General features: G+C 43.4%; 1 protein-coding gene across 1 annotated transcript in view; it reads right to left on the minus strand.

Annotated features, from left to right (window-relative positions):
* Nucleotides 1–1,443: 1,443 nt before the first annotated feature.
* The window catches only part of cep72 (centrosomal protein 72), a 166,208-nt gene continuing 148,362 nt past the window's right edge, over nucleotides 1,444–19,289 (minus strand). Inside the window, exons 9-14 of the mRNA XM_078427331.1 lie at nucleotides 17,998–18,311; nucleotides 15,381–15,534; nucleotides 12,531–12,736; nucleotides 7,826–7,946; nucleotides 4,510–4,621; nucleotides 1,444–2,045 (exon numbers count right to left, since the gene is read on the minus strand). Of these exons, the coding sequence (XP_078283457.1) occupies nucleotides 1,856–2,045; nucleotides 4,510–4,621; nucleotides 7,826–7,946; nucleotides 12,531–12,736; nucleotides 15,381–15,534; nucleotides 17,998–18,311 (1,097 nt within the window). The 3' untranslated portion in view covers nucleotides 1,444–1,855. The remainder of the gene's footprint in view (nucleotides 2,046–4,509; nucleotides 4,622–7,825; nucleotides 7,947–12,530; nucleotides 12,737–15,380; nucleotides 15,535–17,997; nucleotides 18,312–19,289) is intronic.

Here is a 19,289-nt window from a genome sequence, read left to right on the forward strand (position 1 = left end):
GGACTTCCACGATGCTTAAGTCCTGTACGGGAGTGGCAAATTGGAATTACTCATTGCAGGTCTTGTGGAAGAATTCAAAAGCACTAAAGCAAGGTTGGTCATGACCCTCACTGAATCTGAAGATACTGTTATTCAAACAGCGGCCCCACCGTGCGGCAACAGGGAGGAAGTGGACCCCATCTGAAGCCGTTCAGAGTGCTAAGTCTGCTCTTCATTTCAGGGATGTGGTTGGCCAAGTTCAACACACGAGACGATCTCGGGCTCGTCAATGGACTAACTGGGAGAGCCTGGAATAGAGGAAACTCAACTGGCGTGACATCTGGCAGATGGAGGGATCTCGGCTAAGTTTTGTCATCAGAGCCACTTATGACCTCCTACCCTCACCCCAGAACCTGAAGCAGTGGTTCGAAGAAGACCCCGCTTGCTCCCTTTGCCAAGCACCTACATCATTAAGGCACATTTTAACAGGATGCACTACGAGCCTCGCCCAAGAGCGTTACACTTGGCGACATAACCAAGTTCTCAGACAGCTGTCATCAATCGTGGAACAGAGGCGAACCGCCACAAATGCTTCCCCACAAACATCAGCAGGAAATGTCCACTTCATACCATTTGTACCAATTCTGCACATAAATATCTGTGCTTGCTCTGCTTTTAGAATTGTTCACATTTATACTGCCTTTCAATCCTCCAGCCAAAAGTAAAACTTAATCTTTTTCAGCACTAATCTACATCCGTCACATATCTGCCAATTCCACCACATTGTCTTCGTGTTCCTGAAGCCTGCCACAGTCCAAGCAATCTATTCTTCCTTTGCCAATCATTTCAAGAATTCAACACCATAAGGTTCAGCTCAATCCTTTGTAGTTACTGGATTCATTTCTACTACTTTGGTTTGAATACGGATATAACGTTTGCAATTTTGCAGTCTCCAGGCGTTACCCTCTGACTCTTTAGCAGTGTGGGATTATGTACGGTGTCTCTGTAATTTCCTCCCCTCCTCCTGCGACCGAGGGGATGTGCATCCTATCGAGGGACGCAGTGATTTATCAACTCGAAATGCAAACTTTTCTTTTAGTATCATATCATATCATATCATATATATACAGCCGGAAACAGGCCTTTTCGGCCCACCAAGTCCGTGCCGCCCAGCGATCCCCGCACATTAACACTATCCTACACCCACTAGGGACAATTTTTACATTTACCCAGCCAATTAACCTACATACCTGTACGTCTTTGGAGTGTGGGAGGAAACCGAAGATCTCGGAGAAAACCCACGCAGGTCACGGGGAGAACGTACAAACTCCTTACAGTGCAGCACCCGTAGTCAGGATCGAACCTGAGTCTCCGGCGCTGCATTCGCTGTAAAGCAGCAACTCTACCGCTGCGCTACCGTGCTGTAAAGCAGCAACTCTACCGCTGCGCTACCGTGCTTCCTCCATCAATTTTAGGTCATCCAGAATCTCATCTACATATCACTTCTGCAGACTGTTATAGTACTCATTTAGTACTTTGGACATGGGGCACTTGGAGAAAGGCGGAGGGAAAACTACAAAAATGAAACAAAAAGTGATAAATTACAAAGCTCTGAAGCCTTGTTGATAAAGTAAATATTGTTACATTTCCACATTTGTTACCTTAGACGCATATACCACTGTATGATGAAGGTTCCTAGCTCAAACCTTCACGTATCCATATCCTCCAGAGATGCTGCCCGCTGAGTTACTCCAGCACCTTTTTTTAACTTATATGAGTTATTACATTTTGTTGTTCAGTAAACAGTGATGTGACGGAGGCTCCTTGTGTAATTTATTTTCTCTAGACCATTTCACAGAATTATTGTGGGATTCCTTCAACGCCTCCGATTTTCCATCTCTCTGCCCGAGGCCAAGCAGCCAGTCACCGCCACATTGCGGGTCGACTTGTCTATGGACTTTTTGAGCTGAATGTAGCTCCAATGCAACTGGTCGATATCTGCCTTGTGTCGGATTCGCATTTCGTTCAGCTCCCTCAGCAAGTGTTCATTTGTGCAAACCAAAGCCCTGCAAATAAGACAGCAGTTATTTCAGTCTCAGCAACGTTGATAATTAATGGGCAAAAAGCCATAAACGTCGCAGACCTCTTGGTCTGACTTATAATGTTAAATTGGGATCCACATTTTATTTTCTCTGATTTCAAGTAAGGATCAGACACAGGACACCAAAGTGTGTACTTTTAAACGGAATTACATTTAATTCAGGTCTCAGTTATACTGTATCTTGAGCTAAAAAATTAGCTGTTCAAGATTAAAAGAAGAGAAAGTAGAATACTACCTCATCACCTCATTAGATAGCGAGATAGTGTGATAATATTATGCCAGGTTGCTTGGAGACAATCAGATAATAATGACCGTTTATAGTGCTGTCACACCCACATCTATGCAATCCTGATACCAACAGTGCAAAGATATGCAAAATGCTCCCCACCCCCTGATTTGTTCCTTGCAGAGTAAGCAATGGTGCAGTCATTCTTTTTGTGCACAAACCTGCTTATACCTCATTCTGTCCATTCTGATTTATTGATCGAAACAAACCTTTGCTATTTATTCAATATAACCTACACATTTCACGGCATCACAATGATGGAGATACTAAACTGACTTTCGGTGAAAACGAAGCAGTTTCTTCCTGGAACAATTTCTCTCTCTATTGACCCATCCTTTTTTCTACTTCACCTCTTTTAATAGGTCTTTTCACTTAGTTCCTCATAATTTGCAGAGCTCTCATTTCAATCCCTCTGGTTTGCCCATTTACATTTTTTCTTTTGCTGATAACCACTGCTGGGAGGGGGAATCTCTACTTAGGCTTGGCGAAACATCAAGGCTTCTTGAATGGGAAATCCTCTATCCGCCATTATGCAATCCCCAGGATCAACTAAGTTCAAAAATTTACTCTTCCGAACAATGTGTATATCAGATGACCGCCCACCCCCCAAGCTTTTGATAATAATATGATCATGCCATTTGGGGCACTTCCAACCAATAGTTTCACAGTGTTGTGTTTCTTGTAGTCGGACCATGCCAAAGCCTGCAATTATAGATGCCGTGGTCGTGCTATAAATATATCTGTGCAGTCGAGAATGCATCTCATACAAGAGAGAGCTGGATAGAGCTCTTAAGGATAGCGGAGTCAGGGGGTATGGGGAGAAGGCAGGAACGGGGTACTGATTGAGAATGATCAGCCATGATCACATTGAATGGCGGTGCTGGCTCGAAGGGCCGAATAGCCTCCTCCTGCACCTATTGTCTATTCTATCTGCTCAAGTTCAAACAAATGCCTCAAAACTCAATGGCCGGCGGTTCATTCTACAGCAAGACAATGATCCCAAACATACTGCTAAAGCAAAAAATGAGTTTTTCAAAGCTAAAAAACGGTCAATTCTTGAGAGGCCAAGTTAATCACCCGATCTGAATCCAATTGAGCATGCCTTTTCTATGCTGAAGAGAAAATGGAAGGGGCCTAGCCCCCAAAACATGCATAAGCTATAGATGGCTGCAATACAGGCCTGGCAGAGCATCACCAAATTTTCTATTACAAATCTCAAATTGTGGAGTGCAGAGGCAAATAAATAAATGATGGGTCTATGTCCCAAACATTATGGAGGGCACTGTATATATACTTTCCTCCTGTATTTGACCTCCCAAAATGCATCACCTCACACTTGTCTGGATTAAACCTCACCTAACATTTCTCTGCCCAAATGTCCAATTGCTCTACATCCTGGTTCATGTTCACAACCCCACCAATTTTCTGAAGAAGGGTCACCTATTCCTTTTCTCCAGAGATGCTACCTGACCCGCTGAGTTACTCCAACATTTTATGTCTATCTTTGATGTAAATCAGCTTCAGCAGCTCCTTCCTACCCACCAATTTTCATGTTGTCTGCAAACTTAACTTACTAATCTTACCACCTTCATTTTCATCCAAATCATTTATACATGTTACAAATAGTAGAGGCTCCGCACTGATCCTTGTGGAACACCACCGGTCACAGACCTCCAGTCATGAAAAAAAAACACCTTCCATCACAAGCCTCCATCTTCTTCGACTAAGGTAATTTTGTATACAAGATTGCTCTTCTTTCCTTCACAGGTTGCATCCTCTGCAGATGACAGCGAATGAAGGTGTAAAGAGAGAGAGGGAAGGACAATGCTTGCTGAGGGAAAACAAGAGCCTATGTCTGCCTAAAAAATTCAAGTGCGGACATTATAACATGCTGATTTTGCCAAGTACTTTTAAAGTTCAATCAACCCGAAAAGGAATTTCCCCCAGGCTTTGATGGACAACAAGCCTATTCTAGCCTATTCTAGCTGTGTGCAATGTTAATATTACTTTAAGTGATATTGTACAAAGGGATTGTGAGAATCACACTTTAATTTACAGTAATTTTGACATGATACATTAGTACCTGTGGGTTAAGGACTCTTGCAAAATTATATCGTCCCCTCCTCCACCCAACTGCTGTTACCTGTGGCTTTCCTGGAGCTTGTCAGTCAGTTCCTGGATTTTGAGATAACACTGGGTCTGGTGCTTCAGACTGTCAATCTCGTGACACAGCTGCTGGTTGTGGTTATGTAGTTCTAAGTAGACAAATAGATAGAGACCAGTGTAGTTTTCTGCTTGACAAGATCTCAAGTCCTGACAAGAGGTAATCAGTTCTCGTCATGTTGGCTGGATGACAAACTCAAGAGGGGGCACAGAAGGAATGCCTTTCTCTTTATTCACAAAATGCTGGAGTAACTCAGCAGGTCAGGCAGCATCTCGGGAGAGAAGGAATGGGTGACGTTTCGGGTCGAGACCCTTCTTCAGACTGATGTCAGGGGGGCGGGACAATGGAAGGATATAGGTGGAGACAGGAAGATAGAGGGAGATCTGGGAAGGGGTGGGGGGGGTGGGAGGGAGGGACAGAGGAACTATCTAAAGTTGGAGAAGTCGATGTTCATACCACTGGGCTGCAAACTGCCCAGGCGAAATATGAGGTGCTGTTCCTCCAATTTCCGGTGGGCCTCACTATGGCACTGGAGGAGGCCCATGACAGAAAGGTCAGACTGGGAATGGGAGGGGGAGTTGAAGTGCTCGGCCACCGGGAGATCAGTTTTGTTAATGCGGACCGAGCGCAGGTGTTCAGCGAAGCGATCGCCGAGCCTGCGCTTGGTTTCGCCGATGTAAATAAGTTGACATCTAGAGCAGCGGATGCAATAGATGAGGTTGGAGGAGGTGCAGGTGAACCTTTGTCTCACCTGGAAAGACTGTTTGGGTCCTTGGATGGAGTTGAGGGGGGAGGTAAAGGGACAGGTGTTGCATCTCGTGCGGTTGCAGGGGAAAGTGCCCCGGGTTGGGGTGGTTTGGGTAGGAAGGGACGAGTGGACCAGGGAGTTACGGAGGGAACGGTCTCTGCGAAACGCAGAGAGGGGAGGGGATGGGAAGATATGGCCAGTGGTGGGGTCTCTTCTCAATATTCCAGGACATTCAGCTTTTGGGCAAAACGGAAACTTTAACATTGATAATAACATTAATAGTAGCAGAAAATTGAAAGTGTGTGTAGGAATAGGAATACTTTATTGTCACATGTGACTAGGCACAGTGAGATTATTTGCTTGCAAACACAATGTACAAATTATGGGAGACTTTAACATACATATAAACTGGACAAAAATCAATTTGTTGTAATAAGGTCAAAGACAAATTCACAGAATGTATTCAAGATGCTTTTCTAGATCAATATGTTAAAGAACTAGCTAAGGAAAATGTTGTTTTTGATCTTATTTTCAGCAATGAGAAAGGATTGAGAACCTTGTTGTGGTTAGAGGGAGGAATTAACAAAATGGGACTGAATTTTCACAAAGACCTGATAATCTACACACCAGAATATTGAAAGAGGTGATTTTAGAGATAGTGGATGTTCGAGGGTGGTGAATCTATGGAATTCATTGCCACAGAGGGCTGTGGAGGCCAAGACATTGGGTATTTTTAAGGCAGAAACTGATAGGTTCTTGATTAGGGTGTCAATGGTTGCGGGGAGAAAGCAGGAGAATGGGGTTGAGATGGAAAAATAGATCAGTCACGATTGAATGGCCTAATTCTGCTCCCATGTCTTATAATTACCAGCCTGTTGTTTGAACTACAAAAAAATCTTAATGTCATACCCATCGGAAAATGGATCATCCTATAATCTCAAAGTAACTGGGAATTGTAACAATATGGTTCATTGGTTTGACATGAGAGGGCTCTTGATTACATATTAGCAACATTCTTTGGGGAATTTGCTGCACTATTTCTTATGTTCTTACGTTAAATAGTGCTATGGAACTTTTACAATCTCCTAATAGAACAAATAGTTTAATATCTCAGCTCGTCTAATATTCATCTCAAAGCTCTATCTCAACGTCAGGCCAATGAGTTGCCAGTTTAACATCACATGTTGGAGTTGACACTACCAACGTTACTCATGGAGTGGGTCTTTATCCATTACTTTTTGATTGTTTAGTTTAGTTCAGAGATACAGCGCGGAAACAGGCCCTTTCGGCCCACCGGGTCCGCACCGCCCAGTGATTCCTGCATATTAACACTATCCTATACCCACTAGGGACAATTTTTACATTTACCAAGCCAATTAACCTACAAACCTGTACGTCTTTGGAGTGTGGGAGGAAACCGAAGATCTCGGCGAAAACCCACGCAAGGCACGGGGAGAACGTACAAACTCTGTACAGACAGCACCCATAGTCGGGATCGAACCCTGGTCTCCGGCGCTGCATTCGCTGTAAGGCAGCAACTCTACCGCTGCGCCACCGTGCCGCAAGAATCAATGATATAATCAGGACAACAATTTAGCTAACTAAATAGCTAACTAATTCCAACAAACCAACTATATTAGATTAAGATAATATCAAGGAACTGCAGATGCTGGTTTATGCCAAAGACAGACATAAATTGCTGGAGTAACTCAGCAGATCAGGTATGGTGACATTTTGGGCCAGGACCTTTCTTCAGGGGGAAGGAAGGGGGGAGGAGGGGGGGAGGAGGAGGGAAAGGGGGGGGAGGAGGAGGGAAGGGGGGGAGCAGTGAAGCGGGGGGGAGGGGGGGAGGAGGAGGGAAGGGGGGAAAGGAAGGGGAGGGGGAAGTAAGCTTGAAAAGAGAGACCGACTATGGCCAGTAATAGGTGAACACAGATTTTTTGATGGGCAGAGTGTGTTGGACAAAGGCCCAAGGTGAAATGACAGGTTCGAGTCCAAAATGGATAGTGTTGCGAATTGTGAACCTCGTGGGTAGAAAAGTTGTGAATTGTGTAGCCATTGGAAGGGATGCAGGGGGAGGAAAGAGGGGAGGGGAGGGGGTATTCGGGAAGAAAGGCAAGGGGGAAGGGGGCCAGTTGAGCTCACTTTCTCCAGAGATGCTGCCCAACCCGCTGAATTACTCCAGTATTTTGTATGATTCCTTGGGGGAAGGGAGCTGTTTGCGGGTTAGTTACGTAAAAATGGAGAACTCAATGTTCATACCGTTGGGTTGTAAACTACCCAAGCGGAATATGAGGTGCTGTTCCTAATTCAATGTTCATACCGTTGGGTTGAATTCCCTTTCTTATAATATTATTATATTAGATGAATCCCCCTGCTAACCTATTATCACAAGAGATGAAGGATTAGTCACTGCACAGTTTGCAAACTGGTTAGATTTTAATTGTAAAAGAAGCCTTTTTGTTTAAAATAGATATGAATTCATTCATTCTGTACACACAGTGAAACTGAATAAATAATAAAGGTAAGGAGTGGGGGACATCTCACCTTCAACTTGTTGGTTTGTGCAATTGGAAGCATTGTGTGTTTTTTGTTCCACCTTCTTCAGAATATTTTGGAGTTGATTTTTCTCGTCCACAGATTGATTTAAGTGACTTTTCATGACATCCTATTAAAACGGAATCAGAGTTAAGCGGGATCAGTCTCCATCATTGGAGAAATTGCAGCAAATTCTGAAGCTTTATTGCCCGATTCCTATTTCTGCGTATTTTAGGGCTCATAAATGTATGCGATTTGGACTTGAATATCCTGTATCTTGGCTTCTAATTCCCTCTGCAATGGAGCATTTTGAGTCTTTCCTTGGTAAACTAGTATCTACAATTATCTACGGTACAGTATCAACAGTACCTACAAAATAATGATGAGACAGAGGATAGGATAGGGAGGAGATCGATAAGCTCGTGTCCAGGTGTCGAGACAACAATCTTTCTCTCAATGTCAGCAAAACAAAGGACATAGTGAAGTGAAGCGATACACACACCCCAGTTTGAATTGATGGCGCCGAAGTAGAGATGGTTGAAAACTTCAAATTCCTGGGAGTCAATATCACCCACAAGTTCTCCTGGATCACTCTTATTGAAGCAACGACTAAGAGAGTACACCAACGCCTGTACTTCCTTAGAAGGTTTAGGAAGTTTGGCATGTCCCCTACAACTCTCACCAACTTCTACAGGTGCATCATAGAAAACATTTTATCAGGTTGCATCACAGCTTGGTTTGGGAGCAGCTCCATCCAAGACCGCAAGAAATTGCAGTGAATTGTGGACGCAGCCCAGACCATCACACAAACCAACCTCCCTTCTATTGACTCCATTTATACCTCACGCTGCCTCGGCAAGGCTAGCAGCATAACCAAGGCCGAATCGCTCCTAGGCCACTCTCTCTTCTCTCATCTCCCATCAGGTAAAAGGTGTAGAAGTGTGAAAACGCACACCTCCAGATTCAAGGACTGTTTCTTCCCAGCTGTTATCAGGCAACTGAATCATCCCACCACAACCAGAGAGCAGTGCTGAACTGCTATCTACCTCATTGGTGACCCTCAGACTATCCTTGATCAGACTTTGCTGGCTTTACCTTGCACTAAAGGTTATTCCCTTTTCATATATCTATACACTGTAAATGGTTTGATTGTAATCATGTTTTGTCTTTCTGCTGACTGGTCAGCACGCAACAAAAGCTTTTCCCGGTAACTCGGTACATGTCAAAATATAAACTAAACTAAAACTAAGCTTATTTCTACTGAAAGGATTGCACTAGAGGATGCAGAGAAAATTCCAACAAATTCTGATTTTGGTGAAAAGGAGATGTATTGGGTTTATTTTCTGAAGAACAGAGGATGCTGAGGGATAACTGGTCGAGGTATGCAACATTATGAAGGGCACAGATGAGGTAGATATAGAAACATAGAAAATAGGTGCAGAAGGAGGCCATTTGGCCTTTCGAGCCAGCAACGCCATTCATTGTGATCATGGCTGATCATCCACAATCAGAAACCGGTGCCTGCCTTCTCCCTATATCCCATATCTAAGACAAGAGGGCACTGTTTCAGGATGCAGAGGGTGGAGTTCAGAATGTGCTGTCTAAAGAAGTAATGGGGCAGATTCTCACGATAGTTTAGAAGCATCTAGGCGTACAGAATACATCAAAACATAGAACCTGATGCCGATAAATGGAATTACTGCAGATAAATACAACAGGCGGCATGGACATGGGTCTATTTCTGTGCTGTAGGACTCTTACATTGATCCCTCACCAACAATTCAGAGGTGCAGCTGCTGGGCTGAGGGAAGGACAGCGACACGTCATCATGGCTATCCCTCGAGGTCGAGGATGATGGTCTATGTTCCTATGTCAGAACAAAGACGCCTGTGCATGTGTTTGTTTGACGTGTACTTGATGTTGCACTCCAAGAAGCACACGGTCCTTCACAAATCAATCAACTAATTCCAATGACAAGGGAACCAAGACGATTGGTTCCCTTGTCATTGGAGAATCCAGGAGAAATTGGCATGAGGCAGGAGCTGGCCAGAATTGACTGGAAGGAGGCCCTCGCAGGGAAGACGGTGGAACATCAATGGCAGGTATTCCTGGGAATAATGCAGAAGTTGCAGGATCAATTTATTCCAAAGAGGAGGAAAGATTCCAAGGGGAGTAAGAGGCACCCGTGGCTGACAAGGGAAGTCAAGGACAGCATAAAAATAAAAGAGAAGAAGTACAACAAAGCAAAGTAGAGTGGGAAACCAGAGGATTGGGACACTTTTAAAGAGCAACAGAAGATGACTAAGAAGGCAATATGGGGAGAAAAGATGAGGTACGAGGGTAAACTAGCCAATAATATAAAGGGGGATAGTAAAAGCTTTTTTAGGTATGTAAAGAGGAAAAAAATAGTCAAGGCAAATGTGGATCCCTTGAAGACAGAAGCAGGGGAATTTATTATGGGGAACAAGGAAATGGCAGACGAGTTGAACCGGTACTTTGGATCTGTCTTCACTAAGGAAAATACAAGCAATCTCCCAGATGTTCTAGTGGCCAGAGATCCTAGGAACTGAAGGAAATCCACATTAGGCAGGAAATGGTGTTGGGTAGACTGATGGGACTGAAGGCTGATAAATCCCCAGGGCCTGATGGTCTGCATCCCAGAGTACTTAAGGAGGTGGCGCTAGGAATTCTGAACGCATTGGTGATCATTTTCCAATGTTCTATAGATTCAAGATCAGTTCCTGTGGATTGGAGGGTAGCTAATGTTGTTCCACTTTTTAAGAAAGGAGGGAGAGAGAAAACGGGAAATTATAGACCAGTTAGTCTGACATTAGTGGTGGGGAAGATGCTGGAGTCAATTATAAAAGACAAAATTGCGGAGCATTTGGATAGTAGTAACAGGATTGTTCCGAGTCAGCATGGATTTACGAAGGGGAAATCATGCTTGACTAATCTTCTGGAATTATTTGAGGATGTAACTAAGAAAATTGACAGGGGAGAGCCGGTGGATGTGGTGTACCTTGACTTTCAGAAAGCCTTTGACAAGGTTCCACATAGGAGATTTGTAGGCAAAATTAGAGCACATGGTATTGGAGATAGGGTACTGACATGGATAGAAAATTGGTTGACAGACAGAAAGCAAAGAGTGGGGATAAATGGGTCCCTTACAGAATGGCAGGCAGCAACTAGTGGGTACCGCAAGGCTCGGTGCTGGGACCGCAGCTATTTACAATATACATTAATGACTTAGATGAAGGGATTAACAGTACCATTAGCAAATTTGCAAATGATACAAAGCTGGGTGGTAGTGTCAACTGTGAGGAAGATGCTATGAGGTTGCAGGATGACTTGGACAGGTTATGTGAGTGTGCGGATGCATGGCAGATGCTGTTTAATGTGGATAAGTGTGAGGTTATCCACTTTGGTGGTAAGAATAGGAAGGCAGAGTATTATCTGAATGGTGTCAAGTTAGGAAAAGTGGATGTACAACGAGATCTGGGTGTCCTAGTGCAACAGTCACTGAAAGGAAGCATGCAGGTACAGCAGGCAGTGAAGAAAGCCAATGGAATGTTGGCCTTCATAGCAAGAGGAGTTGAGTATAGGAGCAAAGAGGTCCTTCTGCAGTTGTACAGGGGCCTAGTGAGACCTCACCTGGAGTACTGTGTGCAGTTTTGGTCTCCAAATTTGAGGAAGGATATTCTTGCTATTGAGGGCGTGCAGCATAGGTTTACTAGGTTAATCCCCGGAATGGCGGGACTATCATATGTTGAAAGACTGGAGCGACTAGGCTTGTATACACTGGAATTTAGAAGGATGAGAGGAGATCTTATCGAAACGTATAAGATTATTAAGGGGTTGGACACGTTAGAGGCAGGAAACATGTTCCCAATGTTGGGGGAGTCCAGAACAAGGGGCCACAGTTTAAGAATAAGGGGTAGGCCATTTAGAACTGAGATGAGGAAAAACATTTTCAGTCAGAGAGTTGTGAATCTGTGAAATTCTCTGCCTCAGAAGGCAGTGGAGGCCAATTCTCTGAATGCATTCAAGAGAGAGCTAGATAGAGCTCTTAAGTATAGCGGAGTCAGGGGGGTATGGGGAGAAGGGCCGAATGGCCTCCTCCTGCACCTATTGTCTATTGTCTATTGATTGGAGCTGATAGATTTGTTGCAGCCTTCATCCGCCTTCACAGCCGTTGAGTTCAAGATAACTTTGTCCGCCGGGTCCGCCGTTGAGGTCTTGTACGTTGGTCATGTTAGGGGGAATGGGCTTATGATTATTAGTATATGAACTTGGACACTCACTTCAGTGTCCAATGAGATACTGAGGCAGCTAATTGGCTGTGTCTGTGATGAAGCAAGTGATTTGGGTTCTTGAAAGCCGAAAAGATAATGCCTTATTTTCTGATGGTCAAAGCAAGGGGGTATAAGTTAAAAAGTAGTGCCATGCCATTGACAGGTGTCAGGAAGCACTGTAAAAAATGTGGTAATGTTTAATACTCTTCCCCTGTTTAAAAAAAACCTTGAGGCCAAGGCTTCATTAAAAAAATCAAAATTGAGATTAGCAGATCTTAAAGTTAGTACATTAAAGGTTATGAAACTAAAGTCTGTAGCTGGAGCAAAGGTACAGATCAACTACAGAAAGGTTGATGCACCGAATGGCCTGCACGACCACTGAACTAAAATCCAACAAAATTATATGGACTGCCTTTCCTTACCATATCTCTTTGTGCTTGTGTTAGCTGCATTGAGAGTGTTTGAAGTTCATCTGTATAATGCAGTTTTTGCTGGCAAAGGCAGTTTTCCAAAGACTTTATCTCTGCTTTTAAATCGCTTGTATCATCTTGAAGTGTCTTTATTTTTTCAGACGACTGTTTGACCATCATGTCCTCCTGCATGGCTGACATTATTTTCCCTGCCTGATCTATCCACGCAAAAAGAAAAGTGAACGGTAAATCACATATTAGGAACCTTGTTTTCCAGTTAGTGTGGGAGGGGTGGGGTTGTGAATAAGCACATAAGAGTGGGGAGAGCAAGGAGAGTGGGGGGGGGGGGGGGGAGAAGGAGGTGAGAGGAGAGGAAGGAAAGGGGCGATGAGAAAAGAGGGAATAAAAGAGGCAAGAAGAGGGGTGAGAAGAGAGAGAGAAAATTGAGGTGAGGGAAAGGGTTGAGAAGAAAAGGGGGAGAGGAAAGAGGCAAGGAGAGAAATGGGAAGGGCGAGGAGAAGAAAGGGAGATAAAATGGAGGTGGAGAAAAGAGAAAAGTGGCAATGAGTGAAGAGGAAAGGTGAGAAGAAAGGCAGAGAAAATGGAAAAGTGAGGTGAGAAGCAGGAGATGGTGGAAAGTGAATGAACAACGAGGAAGTGCAGAAGTGAAAATCATATGGAAAGGCAGGGAGCATTGGTGGGGGAAAGAAGAGAGGTGATCTACAGAAATTTGAAGAAGGCAATTAAAGTTGCTCCAGAACAGATAAAGAAACATGAACAGAAAAACTGGGTATAACTTCTTTGTCAAGTCTAATTATAAACTGGGGGGAATATTACAGCAATGTTTCCTTATTCTAAGTGACGCATAGTTCTCCCAATTAAATCATATTATTTCTACCATTTGCTACTATCAGATGACATCTCTGCAGTTTCTCTTTCACAATCTGAAACAAATAAAATAAAATCTAATACGGTACTACTATACGATACTGTCACAACATTTAAGAAACAGTTAGACAGGTACATGAAAAGGAAAGGTTAGAGGGATATTGGGCAAACGCCGGCAGGTGAGACAAGTGTAGATGGAGCATGTTGGTCGATGTGGGCAAGTTGCGCCAAAGGGCCATTTTTCATGCTGTATGACTCTATCACTCTACATTGGTCAGCATGGGCAAGTTGGGTCAAACAGGAATTTCCAAATGGGTTTCTGAAGAATCCGATGAACTCACTTGTACTCAGCATAGGAAAGTAACGAAGTGACTATGATGGAAAAAGGGATGCTTTCAATTTGTGCACACTCCCATTAAGGTAAATAATTCATGAATCACTGGCTCTCCACTCTGCACTGGACCACTTGGACAATGAAAACACATACTTCAGGCTGTTTATAGACTACAGCTCGGCGTTCAATATTATCATCCCCTCCAAGCTGGTTATCAAGCTCACAGAACTGGATCTCGACTTCCTCAACAACAGATCAGTCTACAAAATGGCAGCAACACTTCTTACTTGATAACCATCATTACGGGAGCACCTCAAGGCTGTGTGCTCAGCCCCCTGCTCTACTCACTCTATTCTCACGGATGTATAGCCAGACACAGTGCAAATTGCATCTTCAAGTTCGCCGACGACACCACCGTTGTGGGACGAATTACAAAGGATTACAGAGTATAGAAGTGAGAATGATCGACTGATCAAATGGTGCTAGCACAACAACCTGGTTCTCAATGTCAGTAAGACCAAGGAACTGATTGTGGACTTTGGAAGAAGAACGGTGAGGACCCATGAACCTGCCTATATCGATGGGATGATGATGGAGAGAGTCAAGAACTTCAAATTCCTGGGCGTGCATATCTCTGAAGATCTTTCCTGGACCTAGCACACTAATTAATGCAAGCAAAGCAAGCCTATCTTGAAAAGATTGAGGAGATTCGGTATGTCAGAGAGGACACTCTTGAACTTCTACAGATGTACAGTAGAGAGCATATTAACTAGTTGCATCATGGCCTGGTTTAGCAACTTGAACGCCCAGGATCCAAGAAGACTTCAAACACACCCAAGGTCACGTTCAGGGAAGACACGTAGTCATGTTCTCCCTGTGACCGTGTGGGTTTTCTCTGAGATCTTCGGTTTCCTCCCTTTCTCTTAAGACGTACAGATTTGTTGGTTAATTAGCTTGGTACAAATGTAAGTTGTCCACAGTGTGTGTAGGATAGTGTTAATGTGTGGGGATCGCTGGTCGGTGCGGACTCGGTGGGCCAAAGGGTCTGTTTCCGCCCTTTATCTCTAAACTAAACTTTCCCAACTTTGTTCTGTGGTACCCACCAGCTTCAAGATGACCACTATCATCTCGGTGCCCAAGTGTAGCTGGGACATGTTGGCCGGTGTGTGCAAGTTGGGCCGAAGGGCCTGTTTTCACGCTGCATGACTCTAAAAGATGAATATAACATCAGTGTCGTGCTTGAAGAAATTACAAGTTGTTTTCTAACTGCAGCAGGTAAGAATTTCATTGTTCTAGTGTGCAATGAAATTATGAAATGAAATGAAATGATTGTTCTCCTTTGTTCTTCAAAATAGTGGCTTGGGACCTTTTCTACCTGCTTGAAAGAGCAGGCATGGTCTCAGATTGCAGCAAACTTCAAAAGTGAAAACTTCTGACAGAGCAGCATCCCTTTAGCACTGCATTAAGACATCAAGGACGCAGGCTGGAATTGAACCCATGACATTCCAGCTAAGAGGCTCAGGTCTTCTCAGTGATGCATGACTGGCTTCTTTGGAATGGTGAGAGCTGGGCAAAACAGCATCTATCTATTGATACAAACATATATTTATCAAAGCAAGTAACAGCAACAAAGTACTTACTCAGAAAATGTTCATTACAATGAAGAGACTTAAATCCATTCCAATGTCTGTCAACAAGATCTAAGAAATTTTTCATCAAGTTAGGATTAAAGAAGTTTTGATCAATTTCTGGACATTCTGAAGATATAGCTTCACAAGGTATTGATTGAATTCTCTGTAAAACAGAAATCAGTGAAGAAAAGGAATTGAAAATTCAAATTTGAACTGAAAATGCTGGACATATTCAAGGGTCTGTTGCAGCATTTCTAGTAATTTCATCGTTTTTCAGATTTTCAGCCTCTGCAAGTTCTTGACTTTAAAATATGCCGATGTGACTGTTTTAAGTCCAACCAAATTATACTTCAGCAAACTTCAGCATTTGCACCAGCTAATTAATGATGGCTCAAACAATCTGTCCGGTGCTGACAATAATAGTGAGGGTCTAATATTTTTTGTTCAATGTAATTAAGGCGGACATGCTGAAAGAGGAATGTAAAGCAACGGAATCACAGGAGGTTTGACACAAATGTTGCTAAAATCTGGCGACTCTCAGTGGACTATTTCTATGCACTTTGGGTATTGGCTTGGGTATGGCAATACGTTACTGAACTGTATGCAAAAATAATTTAATTGTACGTCTGCACATGTGATAATAAAGAACCATTGAACCATTTGATAACAACCCAACGGATGTCACAACAGACATCCACACTGCCAATTGGACCCTCAGGGTCGTTAGTGAGTTAAGTCAAGTTAGTTTTATTCTGATGAAAGAGCATTTGACCAGAAATTTCTTTCTCCTTAGCTTTTGGCTCTTGCTAAATACTCATATCATTTTACAGTACATTCTTAACTCTTTACCATGACTGCGTGTGGTGCTGGCTCATAATAGATTACTTTGCATGGGAAGAGGTACACACCGTCTAGAATTCTCATTTAACCTTTAGTCACAGATCTGGCCACCCCATTTAAACTGAGAAGTATTGCTGGAGAGAATGTTAATATTACTAACTGAATATTACTAACTGAGTTCTTCACACTACAGCCATTGATCCACTCTGGGATAATTTTCATAAGGTACAAAATGAAAACAGAAGAGCCACCAGGGTTGTCTAAAGGCAGTCCATACTGGACAGTCTTTTAACTGATGCCAGTGTGCAGCAGGTTATGACGTTCAGTCAATAGACAATAGACAATAGGTGCAGGAGGAGGCCATTCGGCCTTTCGAGTCAGCATCGCCATTCAATGTGATCATGGCTGATCATTCTCAATCAGTACCCCGTTCCTGCCTTCTCCCCATACCCGCTGACTCCGCTATCCTTAAGAGCTCTATCTAGCTCTCTCTTAAATGCATTCAGAGAATTGGCCTCCACTGCCTTCCGAGGCAGAGAATTCCACAGATTCACAACTCTCTGACTGAAAAAGTTTTTCCTCATCTCAGTTCTAAATGGCCTACCCCTTATTCTTAAACTGTGGCCCCTTGTTCTGGACTCCCCCAACATTGGGAACATGTTTCCTGCCTCTAACGTGTCCAACCCATTAATAATCTTATACGTTTCGATAAGATCTCCTCTCATCCTTCTAAAGTCAATCCTATCTAAGTACCATTTGGTTCTGACTGTTCACCCCAAAGTCTTCTCTTCAGCAATTCGAATGCTGGAATCAAAAGACAAAAGTGGGAGACAACTCTGAGATAAACACTCTCAAAAACACTCTCGATAAGAGGCTTTAGAAATCCAACACAAACAACAACTACAGGAATTAAATAAGGGAAAACAGTAACACCCAAGCAGTTAGTACAAATGGACTCAGGCAAAGCAAAATCACAGCTGGTATTGCATCAGTAAACCAGGTTGGTCTCAATAAATTGTGTGCCTATGATGAAATTAACATTCTTACCAATCAATGCACATAAAACAAAAATAGAAAATGCTAGAGAATTTGCAACAACTGTGAAGAAAAATATGGATTGAGGGACAAAAGTTTAGGGGTAACATGAGGGGTAACTTCTTTACTCAGAGGGTGGTGGCTGTATGGAATGGGCTTCCGGTGGAAGTGGTGGAGGCTGGCTCGATTTTATTATTTAAGAGTAAATTGGATAGGTATATGGATAAGAGGGGATTAGAGGGTTATGGTCTGAGTGCAGGTAGATGAGACTAGCTAGGTCAGGGAGAGTGGTCGGCGTGGACTGGAAGGGCCGAACGGGCCTGTTTCCGTGCTGTAGTTGTTATATGGTTATATGGATTCATAAAAACCTGCTGGTGTTGGAATGTTGAGCAAAAAAAGAAGGGACTGGAGGAACTCAGTAGGTCAGGTAGCATCTGTGGAGGGAAATGGACAGACAATATTTCAGACACAGGATTTTCTTTCTCCTTCATCGCCTGTTCATTTTCCTGCTCAGATGCTGCCTGACATGCTGAGTTCCTGCAGCAGTTTATTTTTTTTGTCGAGAGAAAATTCCGAGCCAGCATTTCACATCACGGGTGTTGCGTTGAGTACTGTATTTTCCAGCATTTTTACTTTTATTTCAGTTTCCAGCATCCAGACTATTTTGTGTTTTGTTTTAGTAAAATCACGATCTTGGGTGTGGTGAAATTGGGTGCCTTTCCTCTCTGGGCAGTGGTCATGTACAACTCACCTCGAAGCATCTATTGCTTGCATCACTGTACCTCCGGTCAGATCCATAAGCTCTCGGTGAGACAGATAACCTTCTGGCGTGTGGATCTTCCCCTTGGGTGTGGAGAGAAACTGATGAATTTGCGACTGACGTGGGATGTCCACCATGTAGCTTCAGCACCGCTGTGGGGTGACTTTGCACCACTCTGGTAGGTTGGTCCGGTGCCCTCGGCTTCTCTTCATTCATCGCGTTGGACGGCACGGCCCCAGTGGAATTGCAAGAAGCTATTGATCTAGGAAGCTGATGTTGTGCAGCAGAAGGATTGCGTATGGAGCCTGTGGAGAATACCATAATGTGTAAGATCAACTTGCCTTGCTGTAATATCTTAGGATATTCCAAAGCCCTTCAGAATGAATTGCTTTTGAAGTCAATTCGCCATTTTATAATGGATCAATGGTGAAAAGAACTTCCACAGAGCTCGGCCACACAAACTCTAATTAGATAAATAAACAGTTAATCTGTTTCTTGCTGAAGGTTCAGGAGTATGTGCTGGTCAAGACTTTGAAGAGAACTCCTTTCTTCATTGAACCGTAACTTGGAATCTTTGAAATGTGATTTCGGAGGACAAATGGGACATCATTGTTACATTCTTCCTGTCCTGGGGATTGAATCCAAATCATGTTCAAATTGAAATTGGAAAAAAACATTAGTCCTCAAATACGTTAATCATGAAGTCGGGGAACAAAATATGCAGTTATTACAGAACATTAAGATAGTGCTGGAGCCAAACTTGAGCAATCGCAGCTGGTCAGTTTTACACAATTTTCTTTTATTCTGTGCCTACATGCACTATACTCCACAACTGGTTAAGACTTTGAAGAGAACTCCTTTCTTGCCCAGAGTAGGGGACTCGACGACCGGGGGACATAGGTTCAAGGGGTAACTTTTTCACACAAAGGGTGGTGGGTGTATGGAACAAGCTGCCAGAGGGGGTAGTTGAAGCTAGGACTATCCCAACGGTTAAGAAACAGTTACACAGGTACATGGAATGGACAGGTTTGGAGGAATACGGACCAAGCGCAGGCAGGTGGGGCTAGTGTAGCTGGGACATGTTGGCTGGTGTGGACAAGTTGGGCCGAAGGGCCTGTTTCTACACTGTATCTCTCTATGACTCTAACTGGAAGTCCCAATTGAGACTTAGAGTAACTGCATTATTTATAACCATAGTAATAAACAGCTGTAACCAGCTCCCCAAATTTACATCAAATAAACATACAAAAGATGAAGGGGAAAAGATTTAATAGGAATCTGAG

The sequence above is a fragment of the Rhinoraja longicauda genome, chromosome 2, assembly GCF_053455715.1.
Source record: "Rhinoraja longicauda isolate Sanriku21f chromosome 2, sRhiLon1.1, whole genome shotgun sequence".
Classification (NCBI taxonomy): Eukaryota; Metazoa; Chordata; class Chondrichthyes; order Rajiformes; family Arhynchobatidae; genus Rhinoraja; species Rhinoraja longicauda.